This window comes from Erpetoichthys calabaricus, chromosome 11 (assembly GCF_900747795.2).
Source record: "Erpetoichthys calabaricus chromosome 11, fErpCal1.3, whole genome shotgun sequence".
In the NCBI taxonomy this organism is placed as follows: Eukaryota; Metazoa; Chordata; class Cladistia; order Polypteriformes; family Polypteridae; genus Erpetoichthys; species Erpetoichthys calabaricus.
This window is the reverse complement of record NC_041404.2, coordinates 75,091,449-75,117,593: the sequence shown is the minus strand read 5'-3', so window position 1 is coordinate 75,117,593 and position 26,145 is coordinate 75,091,449. Positions and strand designations below refer to the sequence as shown.

General features: G+C 39.4%; 1 protein-coding gene across 3 annotated transcripts in view; it reads right to left on the bottom strand.

Moving 5' to 3' along the window:
• prickle3 (prickle homolog 3) overlaps positions 1–26,145 on the bottom strand; it is a 296,269-nt gene that overhangs the window by 261,708 nt on the left and 8,416 nt on the right. For 2 of the 3 annotated variants that reach the window (XR_007936247.1, XM_028813366.2), the window contains exon 2: positions 22,206–22,288. Coding sequence is in view for 2 of the 3 variants with exons in the window: in XM_028813366.2 (XP_028669199.2) it covers positions 22,206–22,288 (83 nt within the window). In the remaining variant the exon portion in view is untranslated. Of the gene's footprint in view, positions 1–5,456; positions 5,693–22,205; positions 22,289–26,145 lie in introns of those variants that run through there. The other variant, XM_028813367.2, reaches the window with a different exon arrangement.

The window sequence follows — 26,145 nt, the reverse complement described above, 5'->3', positions numbered from 1 at the left end:
ACAAGCACACATTACCAGCAACTCTGTGTTAAATATTTTGAGGAAGGTGTGCTATTAGGCATTTATGTGCATGTTAAACATCCTACACCATCTGGTGCAAGGTTTATTTGAGGACAGATATATGATAGTATATACAGCTCTTTGCCATCATCGACTTTACAATGAATTATACACAGACAACAACCACAAACTAGTAATAAGTAAATAAAATATAGATCATTGTGCTCAGAGTTGCAGTTTTGGAGCACACAGTACAGTAAACAATGCCACAAAGCTGCAGTATAGGGACACTGGCTCTTTCTATTGTTTGAAGATGCAGTGGCTCAGTGCACAACCTCCCATGTATCTTTGCAGTTTTTTTTTTCCTTCCATCAAGAAGAAAGGAATCTTTTGTTATTATTTATATTTAATGGAGTTTCATACTGACTGGTGGGATTTGTTAAGGCTTGGTTTGAAATTATGAATGCAAATTAGCCATGCAGTACTGTACTGGCAGCTCAGAGTTATTGATATGGTGGCAGTACAATAATATTCTCATTATGGTCAGCTATGGTCATTTTTCTCAACATTTATGGTCCCATGACCCAGTTTTTCTTTTTTAAATTCATTAATGACCCACTAGCAGCCAAGGCAAAAAATGCCTCGTTTAAACGAGTGTGATCGGTATCGTGGGGAGTTGGCGGGTTTCATCTGCTTAAACGAGAGTGATTAGAAGAGCAATGGGGGGGGGGGGGGGGGGGGGGGGGGGTGCTCCTTCGTGAAACAAGTTTACTTAAAAACTGGAAAATATAGTACAGCGGGCCTGTGTGGAAGTTCTTTGTATAGCTGCTACAGCTCTGCCATATCACACTGGCCTCACAAAACATCATTGGGTGCTAGGAAAAAAATGCTTACCTAAGCAGAACTGAGGCAAATTTCCAGGAAAATGTTCAGTCGAACAAAGCATAATCACTTTGAAAAACAATCAACACTACTGGACTACATAGAATACATAAAATACTTTGTTTCAGTTTTCTCCGAGTATTCCAATTTATCCGTTATTAAACAAAGGTAAGCTGGATAGGCTAGTTTCCAACTACACGCGGTCTTGATATAAGTGAGTGTAGGAGTGTTTTTGATTGTGTCTTGTGAAGTACTGGCACCATGTTCATGGATGATTCTTGCTTTGCACCCAGAGACATCTACAATTGAATAAGTGGGATGAGGAGATGAATAAATGTACTTGTTATGCATGAAATTTACACTTCAAAAAAAAAAAAAAAAAAAAAAGTTACCAGATCCATTATTTAGTTTGTTAAACATTGTTGGCTTTCAACAATGGCTTGTAATTTGAAGATGGCCTTGGACAGCCACACCTGCTCCGGCTGCCACTTCTGAACTTAGCAACATTTTACTGAAAAAGACTTTGAACGAAGAGCCGGAAATAATAAGGCTGATTTGAAGCCCATGTTTAAATTCTCCCGGAGGGTAGAGATTAGAAGATGAATTTTTTATCCATTATATGAGTGGTTACACTTACAGAATGATCAGGATTAGAAGCTTTTGTTTTAGTCCAGATTATCTGTAAAAGAGCAACTGCACCACCTGTCAGGTGGCTTAGAAAACGCCATTTAAAAAGACAGAACAACACATTGTGAAAAAATACATAATTCCAGAATACAGTACATTCAAAAGACTCCTAATGAATGAGTTAAATGACAAAACCAGAAAATTACCATTTATTCAAGCATTTTTCCGCATATAAATGTGAAAGTAATCCAGTTCTTATTACAGTAATATCAAATGCCAGGTAAAAACCATTGCTGGAAGGAACACTATTCTCTCTTAAAGCAACCAGAGCATAATGTCAAACCATCCACATAACTGGAATGTGGAAAAAAACTGGAGTCCTCGGAAAAGCTCAAGGAAAATGAATCCATCTCCCTGGAACACAGAAGAAGTGCTATATATTTTACCATTGCCTTTTCCACATAATTATCATAAAAGAAAAAAAATAACTAAATAAAAGCATCATATGATTGTCCTCAATAAAAGACAAAAAAAAAGTTCTGAGTGTTCCAAAAAACATCCACAACATTTAGCACGCAGGAAGACAGAGCCTGGTCTTTTATTGTATATCACACAAACTTAAAAAGTATGCTAGTAAGCTATTCAAGACAAACACACTTGCTTTGACTGAAGAATCAATCACACTAAGCTATGCTTAACCCACCAGTGTCCATGGAGCCCTGAAAGCGTTCCAGATGGGTGCTTTGTTATGCATTTCACTGTCAAACAATGCTTTTCAGCTACTCAACTCAGACCTGGGAAATTCAAGATAATTTGATACAAACCTCTAATAATCATCAGTTGAATACATTTGAGGGACTTGAGGATTCACATTCAAACTTAAATAAAATTATGTTCAAGCCACAATCAGACTGCATGGAAAAGACAGAACTCCATGGTTATTTTGAACAGCAGAAGAAAAGACTTGCTCAGTAATTTGTTGAAGAATGGGAATGGGTGAATCAAGAGATTTCGGTCTATCATTGAAAAGTGAAACACTTGGCCAATATCAAGGAGGTATATAAATGGATGACGCACAGCATTCCAGAAAAATAAAACTGAAAATGAAATTTGAAAAGAAAAAAGGCAGGAAATCTTTTCTGAACCTTCTTTTTCCATTAAAAGGCTCAAACGATTGCATGTGTCTATCTCCCAGCAATAACAGATTCAACATGGAAGATAGGCCAACACAGTGCAACACGGCTAAAAAGCAGGGAAGTTAGTTTTTACATTTGTCAATATATTTCATTTTACAACAGAATCAAAAACAATTCAAGTGGATTTAATTTACTTTTTAAATGTAATTCACCTTTTTTTATGTAGCGCTTAAAATCTACTCCAAAGAAGCTTCTAGGGTCATTCGCCCCCATTCCCTAAAATAATATAATCTGTGACTTTTCATCTTTATCACCAGATTCTTCTAAAAATACTTAATATATTTTGGTTATTATATGTCACATTCCTATATTATTTTTTTTAATCACTGAAAACAATAATGGCACCACTATATTTACTTATGTTACACGAGTAAGATTTTTATTTTGATGAATTTAATAATCAGCCATTTTTTGGAAGTTAAGAAAGAATTACATTTATATTGCAGCCGTTTGTACACTAGCGTCTAGCTTTATTTCCTTCTTTTCAATTTTTTTTTTTCTGAAAACATTTGCTCCCTTAACCATATCCAAATAATAATAATTAATAAGTGCAGGCTTCAACAAAAGTGACAATGAGTGCTAACCAAGAAGCAGCCACTTCAGGGTCAAACTCACCTGTGCATTTTAAGCTCTTGCTTCCTAATGTAAACACAAATATTTAAAAATAACCAAAATAATTATTCCTTGTGTAAAAAACACAAGCAATCACTTAGGGAATTCTTTTCAAAACCCTAACAGTTTAATGATTCTTGATTGACATAAGTGCAGAAACCTTTACTACACTTACACATCTTTTATTTATAAGTCACCAATAAATAAATAAATGGAAAAATATCATCTGATTAGGAGACTGGTTGAGATAAAACCTATGGCCTCAGAAGAACAACACAACTGGGTACAAGAAAGAAAACTCTTAACAAAAGATTTACTTTGTCTTGACTTCTCCTTTTAAAGTGTATTTAAATAAATGGATGGGGACGTCTTCCCTTGTATCTTTGCAAAAGAAAGGCAGACTAATTAATTGTGCCACAATGAAAGCCCCCAGTGACTCTGAACCACACCACAGATTCATTCATGCTCAAAGCCCATTTGTAAGCAGTGCAGCGGTATCAAAGCATTTTAAATATAAAATCAGAGTGGCCTTGATTAAAAAAAAAACTATACAAAACCACAAGATTGTATATTCAGTCTTTAAAGCTTGACAAAACCACTCCACTTGTCTATGCTTACATTTTAACAAATACTGTGTTTGAAAGAAAAAAAAGCAGTGTGTATAGCATATGGATATTTAATGTGAAAATAATTAAATTACATTTAAAAAGTGCTGAAAGGTAATTACTGTACTCTAAAAACTATCAACTTCACACATGTACCTCTACATCTTCAAATCTAACTTCACTCATGTTATTATTTAGTAGCGTTTAATTAACTTTACATAATTAAATATATAATGCAGAAGCAAACTCAGCAATAGTGCGGAAGGCAAGAGTATATTTTGCAGATATAATATACAGATTTTCAGCTTTGATGTGAGAGTTGAACAGAATTATTAATGAGGGAAAAAATATCAAACATGCTACTGTAGCGCTCGGAGAAGTGACAGGACAATTTATATTTCAGTTTTGCAGAACAGCCTGAAGCTGCTTTTCCCTTAGCTCTGCTTTTTCAGCTACCAAATAATCATCTCAGTAATGAAGTGCTATTCTTCTGGGATGAGGGGCTCACATCTTCATTAAACCAGCAAGGCGTCGGCTGCAATGAATGAACGTGAACTGCTGTAGTCTTGGCATCACGTTAAGAACCACAGAAACCACGTAACAGTCCACTTGCTGAGTCTTCTCACGATTATTTTATTAGTTCATTGAGGCATACTTACACATAAACTCAACTACACATTTCATAAAGAAAAAGGTCATTTACCAGAATAGTACTCCTTAAATGAAAATCAAACCTTTAGATAAGGTCTGAAAGCAGCACTGTTCTCATTTATTTCACCAAATGATTTAAGGAGGTTTCTAAAAGAGGTATTCACATAAAAGCCAGGAAAACAGCAATAAAATGTGGGCCTGCAGCACATCACACGTTACCCACATGGCCTAATTGTGTGCATCCAGTAAAGACACCAAACACTAAACAGCCGTGACGTTTGCCCGCAGCAATGGCATTCAATTCTACATAAAACCACGGGCGACACGAGGTGCAAGTGCACATGAGGCACCACGTAGAGTGAAGCTCGTGCTCACCTACTCCGCGAACATTAAATCCCCGGCACCCCAGCGTGTGTAACATGCATGTGCCTACGATCACGACACGAAGCACTCCCCGGACTGAATCCTAAAGACATGAGACACAAGTGTGTGCCAACTGCAAGTACACGAAGACCTTCAACGGTGCCTGCTTGTGGCATGTCACGGAATGATGGAAACGCCCACTTATTCAGTAAGTGTGACACATGTAACACTGAAGTGCACACGAACACAGCTAACTTTACAAGCACAACACTGTCTACGCAAAGTTGGTGTTACCAGCAACCAGGCGCCCATCAGCAGGCTTTATCTTCTCTGCAGCGGACGCTTAAGGAGCCTCCGCCTTCAACCCCACGGGTCAGCAGGAGGCGCGCTCGAGAACGCCAGCCTAGCAAAAACAGCAGCACGAGGGCGTCGCAGCGTCCCGGTAGGAAAAGCTTCGTGACTTTTGAACTGCGGTTCACTTTAACGCTGTCGCCCATGTCGTCCCCACGGCAGGTCCTACCTCTCCATTGAGCCACGGCGTTTTCGTACATGGCTCGGTCCGGCTCAACACTCTTCGGCTCGGTGTCTCGGTCAGCCTCTCCGGAGCGGAGCCAAAGCTAAAACGCAAGGGAGCAGACAATAGGGTCGTCGTGACGGCCCCCCCTTTTCCTCCCCTCCTTAGGAGCACTCAACCTGACGTGCTGAGCCCCTTCTCCGCCCCCTCTCAGTGGGCCGCTTCCGCGCAACTTGGCCAGTTCTGAAAAGTTACGAGCTTACCCAGAAAATGAGCTGAAGATGCGAGAGAAGAAGCCATTAACGGTGACAGTCTTAATTTAACGAAGGCCTCGTCAATTGACGTATGAAGTAACATTTTGATTTGTTACAAAACACGCGTAGGGAACACTGGAAGGCTGACATGTCTGCTAAACTTTAGTTGGCTGGCATTCTTATGCTAGGAACCGATGTTCTGTCTACCCTTCCACCCATGAAGGCTCTAAAGGAGTGTGGCCAGTTTCCGCAAAGTGCACTTGAGAATAAGGACAGCTGAGGGTGCGCTTCCCAAGGATCACACAGCTCCATTATATGAGCAAGAGGTGCAAACCTTTAGATGATAATTAAGCGTAAAATCCTTAACTACACCCCTCTTTGTCAGTTCATATCCCATTATGCAGGGTTATGAACTTTCTGAGGTTGAACACTTCCAAATCACTTCTTCGTCTTTGCTGGTACTGGGACAAAATTAAGGGAGGCATGGTGGCACAGTAGTTAATGTGTCCTGGGTTTGCATCCCACATCCAGGTGTTGCCAGTGTGGAATCTAACCATGGTCATTGTGTATGCCTGGGTTTTCTTTTAAGTACTTAAGCTTCCATCCCATATCCGCAAAGAAATGTACAGTATGTGTGAGTGCGTGGGCAGGTAAGAAAGCTGTCCCTGTGGTGAACTAATGGAGTATTATGTTATTGAACAGAGTTAAGGCCAGCTATCCTTTTGACTCCAGCCATTTTACAGCACATTATAAAAGTATTAGCACACCAAAACTGAGCAGAAGGACACATGCCTTGTCTTTGTAAGAAACGGGAAAAGGCAATAATAAGCAACATGCTTTGTTAAAGCAAGGTAGGCTATTTACTATGACATACAGAAATACAGTATGGTCTATTGTAATCATTGCTATTAAATCCACAAGACCAGGAGTAATGGATATTCCAAAATATCTACTTTTAAATGTATTACACAGGTTTGAAAATTGATGCATCACATAAGGCTCCCATCAAAGATTTGTAAATTGTTTTGTTCAGTGCCACAGGTGTAAACGGCTTGTTAATAAAATTAGAATGAGGAAGTCTATAAAATAGATGAATAAATTCATGGATATGCAGGCAAAGGTAAAATATTTTCAGGTTTAAAACATTGCCCAACACAGAGTGCATATTATACATAAAAAATGAAACAAATGTCTATGAACCTAACACCAGTTAAATGATGTTTTTTCTCAATTAAAAATAGAAGCTCAAAGTGATAATTTACTATGAAAGAAGGTAGATAGGTCTAAGGTGAATTCTTGGAACTCAATTAACACTAAAAAGCATGAGAATCTAATAACCTGGGTTTTTTTTTGTATTTTTTATACTCTAAGCCTTACTCTCTAATTCTTTCTATCAAATTGTATATTAAATTTGCATCTCACAATAAAAAGAGAAAAGGGCAACACTATTCCTATTGAGCCATGAATCACCACATCCTCCAGTTCAGCTCTAAATTACATTTCTGTGCTCAGAAAGAAAAAAAAAAAAAAAACACAGGAGAAGGCAGGAGCAAATATGAGATCTCATAACCTCGTTACCAACACCTGGTGTATGGCCCACTTTTAAAATATGACAGCTTACAGTAGTGATAGCTGACAAATTTAAAATGATAAACAGCACCACGGTGAAGTCTGTTGATCACCCTGGACTAGGATAGACTTGCGTAATACCCAGAATTGCCCAAAGCCCTGGCCAGGTGTTGTCAGCTATTTATATAATTTTACCACAAGCTTACAATAAATCACTGCCTGCCTCCTCCCAGGTGCTTTTACTTCAACTTTTTTATTAATTCCCTTGATTTTATTGTAGTTGAATAATGGGATTAAAATAATGTGGATGTAAGACTAAAAACTGCTGGCAAAATAGTGCAGATTATTGACAAAGACCCTCCTCATCTCTCTCCTATGGTTTTGTCTTAGACCTTTCTAAGGTTAGGAGGAGTAGCTTTAAAGAGGCAGACTAAGCCTATTTCACACTAGAATCCCAGTAAGGATTGTAACTCTTTTTTTTTTCTGCCTAGGATGTTACTCTAAGTATAAAAATGCCCTTGGGCTTGAAGAGGGTCAAGTCAGATTAGAGCCAAAGCATGTTGCAATATAGATTTAAGCAGGTAAGTGACAAAGTGGAGAGTGTTCATGTTTCATCTCTTTTTTTCTCACTCTGTATTCTAGTAATGACATATTAAATTTAACACCCTACATGATTCTGTATAAAGGTTTTCCAATACAAAACACAGATTAGTTTCTTCTATGTTTTCATACTTATTATTATACAATCTGAACTAAACATCCACTTATAGAAAGATCAGCACACTGTAGATTTTAATGAGCACCCAGAGAAAATTCTACCAAACCTGAGAATAATACGCAAATTGGTAAAAATTCAAACCCAGGTGCCTGATGAAGTTAGGTATTAGTGTAGAGCTACAACACTCCCATTATAGTATGAACAATGTTATAGAAATTAAGCTTCTTTGTTATGGAGCCTCTGTAAACTGCAGACTCTTCCAAGTTACACATAAACTAGTCACATTGGTAAATATTTAAACACACAGTTAGGGTGTGTGCAAGAGTGTTTTTGTGGAGAGGAGTCTGTTGGTAAGGAAGTCTTCTTGTGCCCTCAGGGAGAATTTCTACACCCTGCACTTGCAACTTTACTAGGAAATAGTTGGGTGACCCTCCGAGACAAATTTCCTCTTTATCATAGCTGTCATACTAGTCAGAAACAGGCAACAGCTACCCAATCAGCATTCAAGCCTAAGCTTTATTCAGTTTGTCTTCTGGCAGCAAGAGTGCCAACATTAGTGCACCAGGCTACAGTGTACTTTTCATAGAGCACAGCCACTCATCTTGGAGTCTTGTATTGTCTTGTGTTTGTGAGACGAGACAATGAGTCTTCCAAAACAAAGCCAGTGCTCACCACAACCCCCCCAACTGCTGTCAGTCAACAGTGTGTCACAATGGCCTTTTGTCTGGTCAACCCCAGGCTTTTTTATGCCTAAAATATACATCTGTCCAGTCTGATTGCTCTACAACTAGCTTGTTTTTGCACTCTCCCTTTCACTTTAATTTTTTTTTGAAGAAGATCAGCCTGCAGACCTCAGAAATCAAGCCGATACATGTTAACATATAAATCATTAACCAGAAAACTTTCAGTATATTCATGCTTCGAAACACTGAATTCAATGACCTAGAAAAGAGTGATTTATTGCATTATAAACTAGTTGTATGATTACAGCATTCTCTTATTCAAGGTTCCAAAACCGTGGAAAGATAAATAAATAAGTACACTGGGCATCAGCATATTTTCCCAGTGATACTCATCAAGGTATTGTTTTGTACATCCCAGCTAGTGAAGCTGGCAAGACGTTATTCATAATTGTTCAGAATCACCAATGTGCAGGAATGAGGATTCAGTAAGCACAGTTTCAAATATTTACAAGGAAAAAAACCTAAACATTAGTAATACTGAGATAAAAATGTAAAACAAAGCTCAGTATCATGCTTTCAGAAATTCTGCACTTAAAACAATATAAAAACAATCTAAATGCTCTCTTTTATTCTTTGTTATATAGTAATTTTAGTGGCCAGTTTTTAAAAAATAGGGCAGCGCAGTGGTGTAATATTTAGCACTGCTGTCTCACAACTTCTCGCAGGAAAATGTAGCCAAACCAGCCTAATGATGACTCACACATATAACAATTCTTAATACTGAGCTGTTATTAGAATGTACATTAAAGTGAAAACCATATTAAACTTCAAAAGTGATCATTATGATGTACACTATATTTTACTTCCCTTTTAAGAGAGAATGCTGAATATTTGCACCAAAGAAATTTTTTGGTTTTGGATCAATTTATATTGGCCACTTGTTTTCATTTCTCAGGGGACTGGGTCGACTGGTCAAATATATCTCAGCTAAGCTTCAGTCCATCATGCCTACAGTTCTGGAAGCCATTAATATACCGGTGAGGCAGTATGTCCAGTTTTCATATGGCATGGGTGTATATATATATATATATATATATATATATATATATATATAAAAAACAACATGCTTTTGGCAACATAGAAAAGCAATCTGCATCTGTGTCTGGTTCACCCAGTGTAATTGGGGCACTTTACTGCACTTGTATTGCAGAAAAGTCATCTGGAGAGAATGAAGCTGCTTTTTCTAATCATAAGCAGTTACATTCCATTAATGCACAAGTCATCTGTTATGCCAAGATGAGACTAACAAATGTCATGGCTCAATGGACTAGGTCAACCTGTGATTGATTTATTTTGAGGCAAAGTAGTTTTGATAGACGTGATGGTACTGTACTTGGTGGCTAGGTTTTTGGTAAGGTAACTAACTGGCTGAACCCTCCATTTTTACATATAGCCTGTACTATTCATTGTAACTGCAATCACTTAATTACATGTGCCAGGCAATAGCAGCTGCCCACTCAGATGTTGGCACCTTTAGCAATTCCTTGACCCCCAGAGTGCAGAGCAGACTTGCTGTCAGTTGCACAGCATAGTACTTTTGAATGCAGGTGGTGGGGGTCTTGATGCATCAGAATGGAGGCTGTTCTACCAGTCAATGAAAGTCTGCAGCATTGTGATTGCATATATACAGTGCATCCGGAAAGTACTCAGCGCATCACTTTTTCCACATTTTGTTATGTTACAGCCTTATTCCAAAATGGATTAAATTCATTTTTTTCCTCAGAATTCTGCACACAACACCCCGTAAGGACAACGTGAAAAAAGTTTACTTGAGGTTTTTGCAAATTTATTAAAAATAAAAAAATTGAGAAAGCACATGTACATAAGTATTCACAGCCTTTGCCGTGAAGCTCGAAATTGAGCTCAGGTGCATCCTGTTTCCCCTGATAATCCTTGAGATGTTTCTGCAGCTTAATTGAAGTCCACCTGTGGTAAATTCAGTTGACTGGACATGATTTGGAAAGGCACACACCTGTCTATATAAGGTCCCACAGTTGACAGTTCATGTCAGAGCACAAACCAAGCATGAAGTCAAAGGAATTGTCTCTAGACCTCTGAGACAGGATTGTCTCGAGGCACATATCTGGGGAAGGTTACAGAAAAATTTCTGCTGCTTTGAAGGTCCCAATGAGCACAGTGGCCTCCATCATCCGTAAGTGGAAGAAGTTCAAAACCACCAGGACTCTTCCTAGAGCTGGCCGGCCATCTAAACTGAGCAATCGGGGGAGAAGGGCCTTAGTTAGGGAGGTGACCAAGAACCCGATGGTCACTCTGTCAGAGCTCCAGAGGTCCTCTGTGGAGAGAGGAGAACCTTCCAGAAGGACAACCATCTCTGCAGCAATCCACCAATCAGGCCTGTATAGTAGAGTGGCCAAACGGAAGCCACTCCTTAGTAAAAGGCACATGGCAGCCCGCCTGGTGTTTGCCAAAAGGCACCTGAAGGACTCTCAGACCATGAGAAATTCTCTGGTCTGATGAGACAAAGATTGAACTCTCTGGTGTGAATGCCAGGCGTCACGTTTGGAGAAAATCTGGCACCATCCCTACAGTGAAGCATGGTGGTGGTAGCATCATGCTGTGGGGATGTTTTTCAGCGGCAGGAACTGGGAGACTAGTCACGATAAAGGGAAAGATGACTGCAGCAATGTACAGAGACATCCTGGATGAAAACCTGCTCCAGAGCGCTCTTGACCTCAGACTGGGGCGACGGTTCATCTTTCAGCAGGACAACGACCCTAAGCACACAGCCAAGATATCAAAGGAGTGGCTTCAGGACAACTCTGTGAATGTCCTTGAGTGGCCCAGCCAGAGCCCAGACTTGAATCCGATTGAACATCTCTGGAGAGATCTTAAAATGGCTGTGCACCGATGCTTCCCATCCAACCTGATGGAGCTTGAGAGGTGCTACAAAGAGGAATGGGCGAAACTGGCCAAGGATAGGTGTGCCAAGCTTGTGGCATCATATTCAACAAGACTTGAGGCTGTAATTGCTGCCAAAGGTGCATCGACAAAGTATTGAGCAAAGGCTGTGAATACTTCTGTACATGGGATTTCTCAGTTTTTTTATTTTTAATAAATTTGCAAAAACCTCAAGTAAACTTCTTTCATGTTGTCATTATGGGGTGTTGTGTGTAGAATTCTGAGGAAAAAATGAATTTAATCCATTTTGCAATAAGGCTGTAACATAACAAAAGGTGGAAAAAGTGATGCGCTGTGAATACTTTCTGGATGCACTGTATATATGGTTGATTGACATAATCTATGTATGGTTGCTGCAGAGCAGTAACCGGGAGGGGGGGGGGGGTGGGGGGAATTGAGGCATGTTCACATACATACATACATACATACATACATACATTTATAAGGTTTTATAAAGGTAAATTCCATGGAAACGTGCAAAAGGCAAGTTTTAAAATCTGTTTTTTTGTCATGCAAATTTTCTTGTTTTTTGTCATTTGCATATTTTCACACTCAATCCCTTAAAATGTTTCATAAAGGAGACCCCTGGAATGCAGAGTTTGCACATTCTCCAGAGTTTTCCCAAACTGTCCAGACACATACAGTTTAAATCAATGTCATATTACATAACTTTTCATATGATTTTCAATGTTCAATCAGACTTCATTTACATAATATTAATGAATCAGAGGGAGTTACTGCATGCTGTTATAATCAACAGGCGTGTAGTTTGGCATACCAAGCGCCTCAACCCAACCAGTCTGCGACTCGCATTGACAAAATCAAACAGGTTTGATTTTGTTTCAAGTCGTATGTATGGATTTGTGTATGTATGAAAGCTTAGTAATAGATAGATAGATGGATAGATGGATGGATAGATAGATACTTTATTAATCCCAATGGGAAATTCACAAATAGTATACCGAGTGCCTACCTGGAGGTGCAATCCTTATATTGCAGCTACATGGATAAGAAATGGCAGTGTTTTAAACCTGACAAATAGAAGAGAGACACATCTGATGTTGCATTTTTTACGTTCCATGACAGAATGGAAAAACAAAAAAGGGCAGAGATCGTGGCTGAACATGCTGTACCTGCAAAGCCTTCAAATAGGCACCAGTTACATTGTGCAGTATGTTACTGTCTGTCAGAAAAAGGGGAAAGCTTACGATACTTTGTAAATGTAAAACTGTGCTGGAAAGTAGTTACACAGTTGTCTAATTTGACATACCATGCAATTGGTAGTCATGTAAATGATACTTTCTAAATGTGAAACTATGCTGGAAACTTGTTATGCAGTTGTCTAATTTGATATACCCTGCAACTGGTAGTTATGTAATATGATGTACTTAGACGATGAGATCAGCAACTGCTCATCAAGTTGGACATCTCCGACAATTAGAATGTTTATTGTACAGTATTATGACAGAATGGAACTAGGATAAAGACAGGGCCAGAGATTAGGGCTACTCTCGTCCATACCTTGGAAAGTATTCGTACAGGCATTCTAAATTTGCTCAGTATAATTAAACATTTCTGTGAGTAAACCCTGTGCTAGACTGATTCCTATCCCCCATCCAAGGTTGGTCCCTGCATTGTGCAACATGTTAGTAAAAAGACTCCAACCCCTCACCAACCTGCCTTGTAAAAAAAATTAATTCAACTTCTGAATCTGTTTATGAATAAAATATGAGCTTGACTGCAAGAGTCTGACAAAAATATGAACAAATTCCTATGTTGTCATGAGATCTCTCAACATAATGTGCTGGTATGTGGAGAGATGGTATCACACGTGCTTGTGGCTCAAAGGCACACAAATTATAAAAGCTTTTCTCCTGCACAAACAGTATTTGAATTTCTCTAGGCCATTCTAACATCTTAGCCTGACGGCTCTGAGAGCACCAAAAAGCATGGAGTCAGTTGAGGCAAATGCAAGATTTGGTAGCCAGCGTGAGAATAACATACTGTCAACTTTGTTGTGTGGCATCCTCATAAAACTAGACTTGAACCAGCAAGGCATTTACCAGAAACTTTGTGGTTATTGAAAACCAGACACTATATCAATCTGTTTATGCTGCAGTGAATTTCATGATGGACTTGCTCAGGGTGAGATGGTGCACCAGGAATATCTTTTTAAAATTCAGCATTAGGCCGCACTGTCTGAAAAAAATCTCTGCTTTTACAACCTTCGAACACTTCTGAACCCTCATTTAATATAATTATGGAAAGCAGATTTTATTAGTTTCCTGATAGAAATTCTGCCTTGTACTAGTAAGTACCCTAAAAGCTGTAGAAAATCATAACAGGACCAAGAATACCAGCTTTTACAGTACATGCACTACGTGAACATTGAAAACAAAAGCTCCTGCATGAGAAGACTGCAGTTTCATCAGCATTCCAAAGTTTGTAATTGCAAACACATGAGCAAAGGCAGCAGCACAGAAAACTCTGTACTGCCTAACTATTAGGACACTATTATTAAAAGAAGGTAGATTAAGACAAAAATACACAGATCTGCATAAGTAATAGTATACTGTAACATGAACTGCACAACATTAAACCGTAATTCACCACTTGTCAATTCTATGACCATCACTTTTAAAACACTTTGAGAGGTCTGATCCAAAATTAAAATTTAAGCTTCCACCTTTATCCAAAATTTCAACACATATTTAAAAAAAAACAAGGTTCATACTACAGTTATCAGCTAGCGCCTAGTAGTCAACCAGAACTGATGTTCACAGCTGATGTACAAAACAGTCAATTGACCTATTTACTAACTGTGTTCAGTTCAATTTAAAGGCTGTGGAGAACCAGTGCATATCTAAAACAGGGATAGTAACTGCCAATAGAGATTTCAGACAGGGCAAATAATCACAGCTTTAAGTTTAGAAATCAATTAAATGAAATGCACAGCGTACTTCTCAAATCAAACAATTTTACAGCAAAGTAGTGCATTTACGTTTGCTTGCTGAGCAGATGCTTTTACCCAAAATGACTTACAAAAACTGTCAATATAGTAAACATCAGTCTGGGAGACTGTTTCGGAAACAAATGTTACAAGACAGGTAACAAATTAATCATCATAAGTGAAGAGCTCATAACAAAATTCAAGCTAGGTATAATTCCTAGGTTACAAAAACCTAACAACTGTCTGTTAGAAAGAAATTCACAAAAAAGAAAGTCTTCAAACACTTTTTAAATACAATGATGGAGTTAGGAGTTTGAATGGAATTGGGTTGCTTGTTCCACCAGCTGGGAGCTGTACATGGACACCATTCATCAGCAGACTTGGGTGGTCAAGAAAGAGCATAGGACCTCACAATATATAGGTGCTGACCCATTGACTACTCTGTAGGCAAGCATCAAGGATATGAACTTAATATGTGCCACTACAGGGAGCCAATGTAGTAATCTAAAAAGAAAAGTGAAGTGTGGCCACCTCGCCTGGCTGAACACTAGATATGTAACTGCATTTTGAATCATCTGCAGTGTCCTGGTGACACATGCCAGTATCCTAACAGTTGCAAGTTGCAGTATTCCAGATGTAACAAGACCCAAACTGGATCCAAAGTTGTGTTGCATACTCTGCTAGATATAGACTGATCTTGAACATGTTATATAGAGTGAATCTGCAAGAACAAGAGACCATAGCAACAGAACACTTGAAAGACAGCTGGCCAGAAATCATCACCCCAATTTTGTGTATAGACTTGGTGGGTGTTAGCAATAATGGGCCAAGGTGAACCGAAGTGGGGTAATGAATAGATGGACAAACTAGGATAACAAGAAGGTGCATCTTTGCCTGGCTGAGATGGAGATGGTGTTCTTCATCCAGGTTATGATATTAGTGAGGCATGCAGAGATTCTAGCTGATATAGTATGGTCCTCTGGAGGGAATGACAGGTACAACAGCATATCATTGATATAGCACTGATAAGAAATATCATGTGATATGATAATAGGGCCTAGTGAGGAGGTGTAAAGAGAGAAGAGGAGGGGACCCAACACTGATCCTTAGGACAGCCTCATGCTTGCTTAGTATACTCTTCACATCTCCCCTTGTGCAGATTCTACTGTGTATTCAGGCAAGATGTAGGGTTCAGACCACGAGAGGGACATCCCACTGATGCCAAGGTCAAAGAGTGTTGCAAGGAGGATCACTGACTCTCTGGTTGGCTTTGTTGAAGGCAGAGGTAAGATCTAGCTGAATTTCATTTACAATTACCATTGCTGATTTCTGAAAATGTGATAGCATGGTGGTACAATAGTTACTGTTTCTACCTTACTGCTCCTGGACCCAGTCACTTTAATGTATACAGTTTATAGGTTATCCCCAGGTATTCTCGACTCCTCCCACATTATCAAACATGTACTTGGTAGTTTAACTGGTGACTCCCCAATTAATAGTTGTTTCTTATCCTTTGCCTGATTTGATTATTTGGCTAGATTTAGCACAATCAGTGGATGAGGTCAAGATAGTAATGCCAAAATATCTCTTTCTGGCAGTTAAATTAATGACTGCTTAAATGGTTAAAGATTTTACTCAGGGGGTTCACTTCCCGGGTCCTCCCTGCATGGAGTTTGCATGTTCTCCCTGTGTCTGGGTGGCTTTCCTCCGGGTACTCCGGTTTCCCCCCCACAGTCCAAAAACATGCAGATTAGGTGGCTCGACGATTCTACATTGTCCCTAGTGTGTGCTTGGTGTGTGGATGTGTGTGCCCTGCGGTGGGCTGTTTCCTGCCTTGCGCCCTCTGGGATTGGCTCCAGAAGACCCCCGTGACCCTTTATTTAGGATATAGTGGGTTGAATAATGGATGGATGGATTGTACTCAAAAGTCTAAAAAATTAACATTTAAATTTTGGACTCCAGTTGCCATCTAACATGATGAGGTGATAATACTGTTGTAAATTCTTTTTTTAGTTTTACCAAAAAAAAAAAAAAAAAAAAGTAATCCACTGGATTCAGTGTTTGTTTACAAGATTTTATTAAAAGTGAAGAAAGGTCAAACATGATTTGTCTCAATTTCAGCCTATATCTGGAACAAATAAAATTTAAACTGTAAAGCCTTTTGATGTCCACCATATACATAGCACATATATTTACATCTATTTATACATTTCATAGATATGGTGGCACAGTGGTTATTACTGCTGCCTTATAGCTCAGGAGATCCAAGTACAGTTGCCTGCTTGGTCATTTTGTCTTGTCAGAAAACATTTTTAATGATTGTTACAGCATTAATTTCAGACATACCAGTCCTCTGTAACCATTTGTGAGCTGCTCAGCAAGCTAACTGAATGTAACTGATAACCTGGAAATATGTGGTCCAGCTCATTAACTACTGGTCTGCACTGCCTGCCATGAACACAGATCAAAAGTAAAAATGTCACTGTTCTTTTCAGGAAGCTCCTGAACCCACAAAAGCACTGTGGAACACCTACCACTGCCTGGGGCCCTTAGATCATACAGCACAGAGGACAATAAAAAAAATAATGAAATGGTAAACTAATTATACTAATCTTCAGGGTGTTGCACTGCTAATGAAATAAAGGCCACTAAGCAGACAGACTACCAACTGAGAGACCATCAAAGAGCTACAATGGCCATTTTTCATATTCTGAAAGGAAGGATATCTCAGAGTAAATTAAATTTCAGTTACATTTTATTAAAGAAAACAAAACACCTGAACACAAGAATAAAATGGATTCAAAGCAGCCTTAAAATAAATTGCCAAGCAAAAAAAAATTTTTTTTTTTTTTTTTAAGTTCTCTTCTCCATTAAGTGAGAGACACATAAAAAAATAATTTTTATAACTGCTCTGAAGCAAAGAGCTATGAAAATTCAAAGGAATGGATGAAAAGCACATCTTTTATACAAGGTTTTATTAAAAAAATCTTCCTTGGGCAAAACTTGGAGAATCATGGCAGCTCCAAACATAACAAAAAATAACTACTGAAAGCATCCCTTTTTCTCTCACCCCAAGAAATCAAATTAATGAAATAAGACTATTGACAGGTATGATTATTATATAGATGCTGCACTGACACTGTAAGTGCATGGGTGCATGATAGTGTGTGTGAGACAAGCAAACAAAAATAAGCATCTTTTCACATATGACTGGTCTATAGGACAGGTGGACAATACAATGAAACTAATAGAGGTAACTGAGAAAATAGCAGTCAATCATACCTCAAAGTAGTGATGAGCAGGAAAACATAAGTCAGGGGACAAGTTGGAGTGTGACCGCAAGAGGAGAAATTTTAAGGAAAAAAAAAAAAAAAAAAGAGTTGCAGAGCTGAGCATCAAAATTGAGTATTATATAGACAAGAAAGGGAGTTTGGCAAAGGTGATGAGCTAGAAAGATAAACCAGCAATAGACAAAGTGGCAGGGAGTCATCAAGTTCAGTCTAATAGCAGGAAATCAGGCATACAAGCTCTGTTGGCAAGCAATTCATAAAACTTACAAAGGTGATACAGTGGAGTTGAGCAAAAAGTAACACTTCAAGAACTTCACATCTAATGTGGGCAAAGAGACAGAAAAGGTTGGGAGATGAGTGAGAAAACAAGGAGTCTGTATGATCAGGATATGATCGTGAGTGGAACAAATCAGGGATTTATGTATTAGTAATGAGCCAGATGAGCATGCTTAGGAAATCGAGGAGGCAAAAAAAAGTGTGTTACAGTACAGCCAGAATGGAACGAGCAACAGAATCACTTACTGCAGCATAATAATTGATAATATTTAGCATCCATCATGTTACTCATATTCACAGTGGTATCCCATTTCCTTGCATTTGGCTCACTAATCACCTATGTGTTCTTAATTTGCATGAAGCATCTAGACTTCACCACCACAAGTGGCAGTCATGAAACTGGACACAACCACATCTACCTGTGAATATATTCATCCATCATCATATTCTCCTATTCAGAGCTGGAGGATGACATCAGCATTGCACACAAGGCAGAAATAAAGAAGAGAAGCGCATTGAGCATGGCAAAGATGCTATATAAATAAAATGTATTTATTATTAGATTATTATTATTAGAATGGAAAGTTCTTTAACCTTTTCAAGTGAAACAAACAACAGTGAGCAATGTGGTATATACTGTATTATATCTGAGAAGCAGTAAATTGCTTTTTCCTTGATGCCAGTTGGCTCCCAGTTTTGTGTCATATATTCAACAGTTGGGGAAAAATAAAAACAGACTGACTTCGAGTTGTACTACTTTTGGTCTGGCTGTATAATCAAAAATGTTAAATGTTTCAGGTTCAGTGCCTACACTGAAGGTGAAGCACAAGATAACCTAATAGACTGTCCAAATACATAGAATCAATTTTTATTAAAATCAGCACACCCTTTGTATACCATTTGGAATAGTCAATTATTCAGTGCTGGTGGGAGGGAGAGAGAGAGAGAGAGAGAATCAAAAGAAAGAAATCTGGCATCATTGCAAACATAGGGAGAAAGAGACGCAGACAGACACTGTTAGAGAGAAAGAGGGAGAGAGAGGAGTTTTTTGAAAGATCAAATGCAGCAAACAAAATAATATCATTCAGGGTCTAGTAACAGTAGGTCAGATCATAACGAGTCAGGGAATTAAACATTGCTGAGAGTAAAATTAAAATTAGTGAAGGAAGTCAGCATTGGGTACAAGCGAGAGTGAACTGACTCAGGAAGTCTAGCTATAGTTACAGAAATGAGTGAGTTTGGCATTTGTACCAAGACAGTGTGACAGGAGAGAGGCAATGTACTGTATTTCTTATTTATGGTGAGGGACAGCAACTAGGGGAATTGTTTACTGAGAACAATGGGACCACCTCAGATTCAAAGAAAGACAGTAAAAAGAACAGTCGTTGCAAATGTGCTTTTGAACTCTGCTTTGGCAGCAATCAAGGTTTGAACAAGTAGGAGAGAGTGGTAATCAATTAAGGAACACCTGAATAGGAAGGCATTGAAGAAAGACTATGTGGCTTTGTGATCACCACATTGGATTTTAAACCTTAAACCTGCTGATTTAGATCTCATTGCTTATTCAGGGGTTGAGGAAATCACTATCAGATGTATTCAAAAATTGTAGATGTAAATGCATTGGTGTTGATATTAACTATAGAAAAGATGCAATATAAAGTAAAGGTTGAAATCTGTCACCTCAGTGAGTATACTTTATTCATTTTCTACATCTTGCTTCCTGATAACTTTTTTCACTTACCAATCAAGGGGCTTAACACACAAGTAGGTAACTGACACAGCTGCAGTAGTACTCTATGAGTAGCACACAGAATCAATGCAGTGTCACACAGGGTGTGAGAGACTACTCGATTGCGCTGTTGTTGCTGCTGTGCTGCTAAACATCTGCTTTAGCTGTGCTGTATCTTAGATAAGAACCACCTGGAGAACACAAACAAAAATTCCAGCAAACACGCCTAATTGCAGACAGGCTGCTCACAGGACGCCCAAGGGGCCGGCATCCTGGAGGAATGTTCAAGGATGGCTAATTAGTGCATGCTAGCTTGCTTGGTGGGGGTTGGGTAGAATGTTGCAAAACCAAGGAGAGTGAACTTATTTGTGAGTTTGAGTGTCTGCATGTGTGCTCTCAAGCGCAAAAACTAGCAACTCTCTCTTTCTACATAACATTAGTGGCTAAAGCTGAATAAATATGGATTCAATCTAGATTTCCATCCAGCCCCCACTTCCCTCAGTTTCTAGAGCTCAGCATTGAAAAATTGATGCTATTGACCATAAGAACTCCAACGTAAAAGTACTTCAGGAGTTTATGTCCAAAGACAAGACTTTCTAACTGTGTCTTTAATTTACACCTATTGTGTACATATATCTTAGTTGGCTAAATCTTTATTCTTAAACTGGCTTTAGGTATTCATGTGTGCAAAGGATTGACATTCTTTCCAGACTGCAGGCCTTCATTCTGTATTGCATACTCTGACCCAAACAGAATCAGGCAAATGATTAAAGGGACATAAGGTTCAAAAAAGTTGTACAAAGCCTCTAACATCAAGTATGCTCAGTCCCAGGTCTTCTTCTGTGATCCCCATACAGCATTGCTATGAAGTGACCTATGTCTCTCCTCAGGTGCAGTTCACTTTTTGCCCCACCTGAATACTGCTCTGCTGATGGTACCCTCATAGTTAGCTGACAGCGACTTGGTCAGACTACACAGCACATCAAGTTCTAAAAGAGAGTCCTCAAAACACCAACACCTTTATTTGTATGGCAGACCAAACATTAATGAAAGAATGAAATCTCAGAATTTTCTAGAGCTTTCCCAAAGGCAGGGGAGTTTGCCCAGCATCAATAGCAGAGTCAAACCCTCCAGCTCACACATTCCCTATGTCCACTTTGAAGTTAACTAACTGGAGTAATGTCACGTTTTCTGCTTCACTGCATGAGTCAATGGCAGAGTCATTCTGCCCGTAGTAGGATCCTCTGCACACACAATGCAGAGGGCCAGTCAGGGAGACCAGCAAGAGACTGACTGAGGTATGTCATCACTTTGCTGAGCAATCACACAGCAAGTAAAGAACTTAGTCAGAAAGATGAGGACTGGCATGCAGGTTAGTGTATATGATTAAAGAAAAGGTATTCATGCTCAATCTGCTTTAACCAAGTGAGGAAGGGGAAGAAAAAAGATGGGAGGAGGGAGCTCTAGCTCCGGGAGGCCACAGTTTGTGCGTGAAAGTCTTGCAAAGGGGCTGGCCAAGGCTGCACTTGGGGGGGGTGTAATCCAGTTAGCGTGACACAACTTGTTACAGCATTAGGAGAGGTGACATGAAGCGAGGTGATCAACATGACAAATCACCCAGGCGTGATAATTCAATTAGGACAAAGCTGCACCACCCCCACCAGTGCCCACTGACCCCTCCCCTGCTGATCCCCATGTACACATACATACACACACACACACACACACACACATCTGAGAGGGCACCTAGGCATTCTTTTGGCTTGTCTGCTATGCCCAAGTTGAGGCCTGTAACGTTAAAAAAAAAAAAGAAAGGCCCAAAATGTGACCCGTCCTCCTAGTTATAAGGAGGAGGATGAGAATGCAAACAGGAGCTTGTTCCTCCAGGAGTTCAGGTTACACATCAGTGTGAAAGAGACAGGGTTCTCCTCATCCCTCCTACTTCCACCACAACTACATTCTCACACTACACAGAAGTGTGACTCATCCCAATCTCTCCATAAACCCCCAGGCTATCTACCTATAGAGGTGTGTCTACAAACCACCATAGCATAGGCCTCTGCTGTGAGTAAAGTACATAACAGATGACGATTTTGCATTGTGCTGTAGAAAAGGTGTGCAGCAGAACCATCCAAGAACGTCTAAAAAAAACAACAAATCATTGCCCATGAACCCCACTGTTCACAATAACAAAAAATAAATCATGCCAAATCCCCTGGACAGAAGAAGACAGCAAACAGATGTTAAACATCATGGCTTGGTATAAGAATGCCTCCCAGCTGCTGTCGCTTGGAGTCCCTGCCTCACCTCCAACCATGGATTCGGAATCCGGGACACTGCTCCCCACAGCGGATACAAGGCTGCCCATGGTCCGGATCTTCAAGTTCTTCCTGCAATAAGGAGAAAGAAGAAATTGATGATGGGCCACCAACATAGAAAAAGAAGCCAATACTACAGAACCAGTCCATCTTAGTTTGAATACATTACAGTTACGAAAAGTGGAGTCACCACAAGTACACACAATTAATAGAGAGTTCTGGAATTTTACTTCCCTTACTAAATATCAGCATCATAGCTAAATATATTTGGACTGATTGGGTGGCAAGCAGGATGTGGAACTGATATCACAGTACATACTAGAATTGAAATTGAGCTTTGGGAGATATGATCATCTGCTGATGTTCACACTTAAATTTCCAACATCATATTTAAGCAGGGCGGCACGGTGGCGCAGTGGTAGCGCTACTGCCTTGCAGTTAGGAGACCTGGGTTTGCTTCCTGGGTCCTCCCTGAGTGGAGTTTGCATGTTCTCCCTGTGTCTGCGTGGGTTTCCTCCAGGTGCTCCGGTTTCCTCCCACAGTCCAAAGACCATGCAGGTTAGGTACATTGGCGATCCTAAATTGTCCCTAGTGTGTGCTTGGTATGTGGGGTGTGTGTGTGTGCCCTGCGGTGGGCTGGCGCCCTGCCTGGGGTTTGTTTCATGCCTTGCACGATATGTTGGCTGAGATTGGCTCCAGCAGACCCCCATGACCCTGTAGTTATGATATAGGGGTTGGATAATGGATGGCTATTTAAGCAGCACTTTTTGTTATCACACAACTGTAGAGGACTAATTATTTTTTCCCAAAAGGCACAACCCAGTTTTACTGTGTTGTTGTTATTCCTCTAACAGCAGTAAAAACACTGACTCAGAGCAGACCACAGAGCTCAGGTTTATTGTGGAATCATCAAAACAAAAAGACCATTTGATATTGTCACCTGCATGGAGTACTATGAAATTCTTAATTGCATGTATTAATCATGTCGTCTTGATAGAAGAAAGTGTTTCATTATTTTAAAAATGAAATAATATTACAGTTACTAAATGGATTCCTCAAATCAACATTTCAGTATAATACCAGAGACAAACAGCTATATAATAAAATCATGTTGTGTTTTGGCCAAGTTGTTATTTAAGATTGCTCAGAACTTACAAATATTCACTTTGGACATTTATTTTAGTTTGTCATGTATCTAGACTTGGTTCTGAAAATCTTCTGGCATGGTGCAAAGCCGATATCCATTCTGTCAGTGGAGGCATGCTAGAAGGTGGAAGATATCCCACTTACTTACACATGCTTATATATGGAGTCTGCAGATAGTTAGCAACATTTTCTTTTCTTAAAGTTAGCACTGTTGTGCAGCCTTACAGATTCAGCATCCTGGTTTCAAATCTGTCATCTGTTCATTGTCTGTGTGGAACTTGCATATTCTGTTTTGCTTTTCTTCCTAAATTCTCAAACACAAGCATGCTGGATTAATTGGCAATTCTAAATTGGCCTTGTGTGAATGTGTGTCTGAGTGGGCCCTGGAAAGGACTATTGCCTCATTCAGGGTTCACATATTTTATTAGTAGGGGAACCTGACCAGGTGGTACAACCTTGTAGGGGGCCTTGGCTTAAAAAGGTTTGGCAACCCCAGGCCTAAAGCACAAGAAAGAAATCATCAATGGAAGGGTTGATTTAAAACAACTCTGTGAGGTACGGAGGAAAATGTAAGTGTCCTAGAAAAAGAACTTTAAACTTCATAAACTGATTGTCCACTCAAGCCAACCAGTATTTTACTTATTTTAAAAAAAGATGTCCTGTGGTCTAAAGGCTTGCTGTAGTTGTAAGCATTACTTTTATGCTGTTCCACACTAATACTGTATTATCTGCTAAACATCTGTGTGCTGCCTTGACAACTTTTGGGTCAATTTCCTTCCTCACATTAAATTTTGTGATTTACATATCAGCGGAAATGCCACAACACATTTCCACAACTCCTGGCTCTTCTGCATTTACACACTTCTGTGTGCCAATGTTACCACATCTGTATGGAATAAGGCAGCCAACTCATTGTCTGTAGTTTCTCATGACACCTTTCACAGCTAGCAACAGTGCAAGATATCTTGAATGGGGTGCATACTATCAAGAGTTAGCTTTGATTTCCTTGCTCAGGCAGATCGAATGATGTTGCAAGATTGGCAGCTGTATACTGGCCTGCTATTGTGTGCCACAGTGTGTGCCAGAGAGTGCTTTATTATGGATTGGTGTCATACCCAGTGTTGATCCCTGCTTTGCATCTTTAGCCTCTAAACTGAAGTAGCCTCACATGCAATAAACAGGTCCAGAAGTTGTATGATAGAAGGACAATATCGTAAAATAACCATATCAAAACAGGTAGGCAAAAAATATACAAAAAAATAGAATACAAGATGATGTTAAGCACAATTGTATACAATATATCCAAATTCAAATTGTACCATAAGATATAGGGATGACCGCAACAATTTTTATAGGGAAAGAGATTTCTCAACCCTGTCCACAGGCAGTAAATAAATAAATCAAACACAAGCTCCTCTTGTAAAATTTACATATAGCCTCTTAAGACAGAGCAGAATCACAAGTCAAGATCTTGAAACAAAATGAGCTGTAAAGTATGGCAGTGTCTTTCAAAGCACAGTACCAGTCTAATGGCAAGTGGAAAAACAATCTGTTTTCAAGGTACCAAAATGTAGGCAATATTTCACTGGAAAAATAGAACTGAAGTGGAGGTCATTTTTCAGCAAGAACAGACCAAACAGAGACAGTGCAGTTCAAAACATACCTTTTAGGAAAAAAAAGGAATGTATTCCAAAAGATACTGCTTTAAGTGGATTTTTAAAATTTTGCATATTGAACTAAAAGTGTAAACTATATTCAATTTCCAAAAAATAGAACTATTTAACTATGGCCACGTATGTTAATTTTTGTTCTCTCTCTATACTGCCACTCCCTCTCTAACCGGGGGTGTGCAGTTCCAGCCCTGGTAGGATACTGGGTTGCTGAGGCTCAATGTTTTTAACTGAACCCAAGATTTAATTATTACCGTTTCTCTCAGCCAGGACAGTCTTGTTCATGAACAGTTGGATATAGCTGACCTCTATCCTCTTCCAAAAGGAGACCCTGACCTAAGAGACCACTTACCCTGCCTCCTCAACCTCATTCTACACATAAAAGCACACCAGTTACCACTCAAACTTACAAGAATGCAAACACAGGTTTTATCTCATGCCAAAACCTCATCTACATTTATGAGTGCAAGGATAGTGACCAGGCACGGCCCTTACAATGTCCTATCAGTATCATTTCACACCACTGCTCTCAGAAAATATATGAAGTTGGAATAACATATGTAGGCACAACTGTTCATTTTGTTGGAGAAGCTAGTCTGAGGAGGAAATACATGGCACTGTGTAGAACCTGTGTCAAGATCAACAATCCACCTTCCTCCTGGATGTCTGTATTCAGTACAGATATCCAGATGCCAACACTAGCCTCTGTCCCTGCAACAACTATCCTGTTTGTACATGTGCAAGACAAAAAGTTCTTCTATTAGTTCTCAGTCTGTCATTCTGTGTATGAAGCACTTTAGCTCATGCCAGAGTGAAAAGACAAGGCAGGAGAAACTCAGCTCAGAACAGAGCATCACCACAGGTACCCCACAGCAGTGTCTCCAAAAAATAGCAAGTTCAGGTTCTGAAGCACAAAATGTATCATGGCTTTATAAAAGTGCTGACAGACGAAAGCTTTCCTGCTCCACACCCAAGTTTCATAATCACAGAAATATCTGAAAGTCAATCATAGCATTCAAATTTATAGCTAGGATTCACATATGAGAAGGGCATCGATAGCCCAGTAACAACTTGCCGGTCACCATTATAACACTGTTCTATTCCATCTTCCTC